This window comes from Sitodiplosis mosellana, unplaced genomic scaffold (assembly GCF_009176505.1).
Source record: "Sitodiplosis mosellana isolate CC-2019 unplaced genomic scaffold, AAFC_SMos_1.0 Smas_scaffold_4991, whole genome shotgun sequence".
Lineage (NCBI taxonomy): Eukaryota > Metazoa > Arthropoda > Insecta > Diptera > Cecidomyiidae > Sitodiplosis > Sitodiplosis mosellana.
Window position 1 is genome coordinate 1 of NW_022600233.1, and position 4,784 is coordinate 4,784.

At 35.4% G+C, this 4,784-nt stretch overlaps 1 protein-coding gene across 1 annotated transcript; it reads left to right on the forward strand.

Moving 5' to 3' along the window:
• Positions 1 to 1,351: 1,351 nt before the first annotated feature.
• LOC129572449 (SET and MYND domain-containing protein 4-like) lies at positions 1,352 to 2,867 on the forward strand. The gene is made up of 2 exons (XM_055452414.1): positions 1,352 to 2,365; positions 2,823 to 2,867. The coding sequence occupies exons 1-2, from the start codon at positions 1,352 to 1,354 to the stop codon at positions 2,865 to 2,867; spliced, it is 1,059 nt and encodes a 352-aa protein (XP_055308389.1).
• Positions 2,868 to 4,784: the final 1,917 nt, after the last annotated feature.

The window sequence follows — 4,784 nt, forward strand, 5'->3', positions numbered from 1 at the left end:
CGATCTGGATTTTCGATTCGACATTCTGTGCGTGAAAAACCTGAAACAATTGAATGAACATTTAATTAACACTCCAAAATCGAAACAGAATAATTTTCTTTATTTATTTCACTTTTTGCCACAAACAAGTTTGATGTTCAGTTTATTCAGATGATATTTTCTTGTCTACAACAAAAACAACAAGATTCACTTAAATTTTTTATAAAACAACAAAAATCACTCACCTTTCGTAGGAAAGGATAACACGATTCACAAAAACACGGTGATTTTCCTTTTAAGCCAACTAAAATCGTCAATTTTCCAAATTAAATCGAATTCCTTTGATTTCAGGACGTTTATATCACAAAAGTTAATCTTCTTTAATGATTTGCTACGATTGCTGACCGAAAATGGCGACTGCAACATGCATTTTCGTACTTAAGAGCTAATATCTTTCAACTGTAGTGGTGATCGATAGCTGTCAAACTGCCATCTGTCGTTACATGTCATTTTACATGGCTCATCTACATTAAGACTTTTTCTTTATTAAGATTGAATGATAATTGAATTCAAGGTTTTTAGATTTTCATTTGAGTAATGATTTAATTCAATGCAATGAAAAGCGGAGTAATAAAATACTTTATTTAATTATGGAATTCATTAATTAGTTTTCATATATTAGAATTAAAACGTTTTACGATGGAATTCAAATACTGATCATTTGATTCACAGTACAACAAATAGCATGTTGCAAAAGTGCCTCACTGTCATTTTGTATGAAAATTCTACAAAACGATTTGAGCGCTGTTCGTATGATTACATGACGGCTTTCATTTGAACTAATGTGAGGTACATTTCAAAAGTAAATTGCAACATGCTATTTTGGTGATAGCTGCACGCCTTGGGGTTTTGAATGCACGATTTTAGACTAGGGGCATAGCACACTCAAAAACTGAAGTCGTTTCAATAAATTTAAATTAAATTTCTTCAATTCAATAGATTTCTCTCAATTCGAGCAAATAAAGGTTCATTTCCATTAGAAGTTTCAATAATGATTTGCCTGCATTACCGATCTGTTATAATCTGCTGGAATCTGTTAGAATTAACAGTCAAACGAAAAGTCATACTTTTTATGCATTTTTTTTGACAGATAGCGAAATCTAGGCATTCACTTGAGTGTACAATAATTATGAAATTCATTTTGAAAGAAATTTTGTGAAGAAAAAGCAAATATTTTGTTTAGCATTTTGGAAAAGAAAATACACCCCTTTTGTAAGTACTAAATTAAACTAGAAATTAAAATCGATTGTTGCTCGGATTATTCTACGGATTGTTACCGCTACAAAAATGATTTTTATGTTTCTTAGGAAAAATGGACAATTTATGGAAGAAAGACACCGGGAAAACTGGACATGGATACGTCGATCTGTTCACACCTCTAATGTGCTTGAACGCTAGCTTGAACGAGCTCGATTCCATCGAGAAGTTAATGCATTCCATGGAATTAGGCGAATTGCCACAAATTCAGAAGGACAATCAACAATCGACCGAATGGCGCTTGAAAGGAAACACACTGTTTGGTCAACAAAAATGGGAGGAAGCAGCAATTTGCTACAACAAGAGCTTGTGTTTTGCTGAAGTTGGAACAGAAAATGTTGCATTAGCATATTCAAACAGATCAGCATGTCTCTTCCGCGTTCATATGTATAATGAAGTCTTGATCGACATTGATCTTGCCATTAGAGCTAAGTTACCCGCTCACTTGCTACCGAAGTTGGAACAACGTAAAAAAGATACGTTGAAGCTGATGTCAATTATTAAACGTAAGGAGGAATCGAAACCAAAACTAAGTTACATAGCTGACAAGAATTTTCCGTGCATGGCAAATGTCGTCGACATAAAATACAACGAGGAATTCGGTCGTCATTTGGCTGCAAAGCAAGACATTCCGGCTGATAAAGTTGTTCTGGTGGAAGACATTCTTCGAGTCGCGGATAATCCATGGGAATGTCATTCATGCTCAAAGATATGCATGAATTGTATCGCCTGTCCAAACTGCCCCGATATTATGTTTTGCGGCGTTGATTGCATAAATAAGTGTAAAACTCATAATTTCGAGTGTGGTACGTTTTTCCCGAATCTACAAGTATCAGATAGATTTCTGATCAAATCACTTTTGTTCGCCATCACCACTTTTCCCAACGTGGACAGTCTGATGCAGTTTGTTGAGGCTGCATTGCTCGAAAGACCCGAAACATTACCGACATCAATGAGAGATCCCGAGTCAAAGTATCATTTCTTCTTCAAACTTTCAACATCGGCACCATATCCTCTTGGTTCAACGGTGGCTAACATGGCTTATATGTATGTGAATAATTTGCCAAAAGTCAGCTGCTTATTTGACACCCACGATAAGAAACTTTTCCTCATGCATTTGACAATGCATCATGCTCTGATTTGCCGAACTAACGCATTTGGAGATGAGGATTTAATGTATATGGCCAACGTTACTTCTTTACTAAATCATGCATGTGCCTCTAATTTGGACCTGGTCTTTTCAAAAGGCTCATCAAAAAGCATGTCAAAAAGACAACTAATTGGTATGACGAGCCGGCCAATTGAAAAGGGAAATCAGCTTTTCATCAATTATGAAAAAACTAGTGAAAAAAGACTAGGTGAATTGTCAGCCGCTAAAAGAAACGAAATATTGAAATCAGAGCGGGGCTTCGTCTGCAAATGTGAAATTTGTGAGCCAATAATACAATAGAATCTGATTATTATTTTCATTTTTTATATTGTTTTTTCTTTTTCTTTCATTAAAATAATAATTTTTCATTTTTTAGGAACCGAATCGTTTGGAAATAATCGAGAATTTATATCTAAATTAATATAAACAAAAATAAACAATAAAGACCAATTTCTGTAGAGCGGAAAAATTTGGATTTTGATTTTTATTTGATTTCAACTTAAATCTACACATTTTCATTAAGCTCTAGTTCCTTTGGGACATCAATTGATAGGTCAATTGGTCGGTAGGCCGTATTTCCAAGTGAGCCGTACACCGATCGCATCTTACATTCGTCAACTTCTTGGCTAGCTTCTAGGTCAACTTGTGAAACGTTTTTACTAGCGTTTTTGGTCGAATAACGTTTTGCCTTCTTGTTTGAGTCCAATCCAATGAGGTCATCAGACATCATTTTGATTTCCTCCTTCGTAAATGTATGCGGTTTTTGTATTACGATCGATTCTGTCGCATTCGTTTTTGGGTCAATCGCCTTGACCGTTAGTTCGCCATTCGAATCTATTTTGAACTCGATGTCTATCTTTGCAATACCTAATAAGGTGATATTTAAAATTATTGATGTAGAAATACCAAAGAAAAATGGGGAATCATTTCATCAAATAAGTCGGAGAATGATTTATGAACACACCTAGATAAGCTAGTAAATAAGGCTGTGGGCATCAATAATGTCGATTTGTTTTCTACAATACTAGGTTTTCTAAAGGCGAAAGTTCATTTTGAGAAACGATAAAGTATTTCAATTCAAAGAACTGTATACTAGATTGTATACTGGAAGCGACAACATTTGCGCATATCGACCTAGATATCGACTGAAGCACCCATTTTAACTAGCATTTTAAATATAGATATTTAGTCTCCTATTTTCTAGCCTATTTTTGTAAATCATTTTCAATGTAAATGACTAGGTGAATGTTCAAACAAATTTTTTTTTGGTTTAATGTACCCGCAGGAGCAATCTGAATTCCCTCCAAACTCATTGATCCCAATTTTTTATTGTGCGCCGGGTGATCATGCTCTCCCTCGTAGATGCCGATATAACACTTCTTCTGGTTATCTAACATTGTTTTCCCTTTACACTTAATTATGTTAGGATAAACAGTGTTTCTTGTGACCACTTTGTTTATTTTGCCTTTGGATAACACCCCAATCGATAATGGCGTTGAATTTCGTACTATCAAAGGAGTTAGTCCGTCTCTCTTCTCCAAGGATGCGGCTAAAACAGCTGCTCCGATTGCAACTGAATCGATAAAAACATAATACTGATATCAAAATTGCAATTTAAAACTTTCAATGGAAACTAGATTGGAAATATAGTTGAATAGAAGTACCTGCTTCGTGTGGTTTGGCCGATGTGTTCAATTTATCGCCAAAACTGTTCACTAACGAAGTCCGAATTAATGGAGTCAAAGTCGAACCGCCAACTAAGGCAATCTCGCTAATCTCGCTTTCTTCCATACCAGCATCCGTAATTGCAAATTTTAGGCATTCGATGGTTTCCTTGACTTCTTCCACAATCAAGCTCTCGTATAGTTTTCGGGATATCGGCACAACATATTCATCCACTCCGCATTTGATATTCACATCGGAATATTCTTGTGTTGATAGCTCCGTTTTCACCATTTGGCATTTTTGGTATAAAGACTGCCTTATGTCTGCGCTTTGTTCCGAAATATCGAACAAGTCCTTTTTCAGTTCTTTCATACAATACTCATACAAAGCATTATCAAAATTGATTCCTCCCAAGCATGTGTTGCCTCCAGTAGCACGTGTTTCATAGAAGCCAATTGTATCGATATTGACTATTGACACATCGAATGTACCACCACCTGTTGAAAATGTTTATTTGTTATCAATAAGTTGTCTAGTAAGTTGTTGTAATCCTCAAAATTTTTGAAATAGTTTTTAGAAAAATCACCTAAATCGTATACGAGCACATTTCGTTCTTCGGTGGGGCAAGTGTTTTTTGCAAAACAAAGGATCGCTGCCACTGGCTCGGGAATAA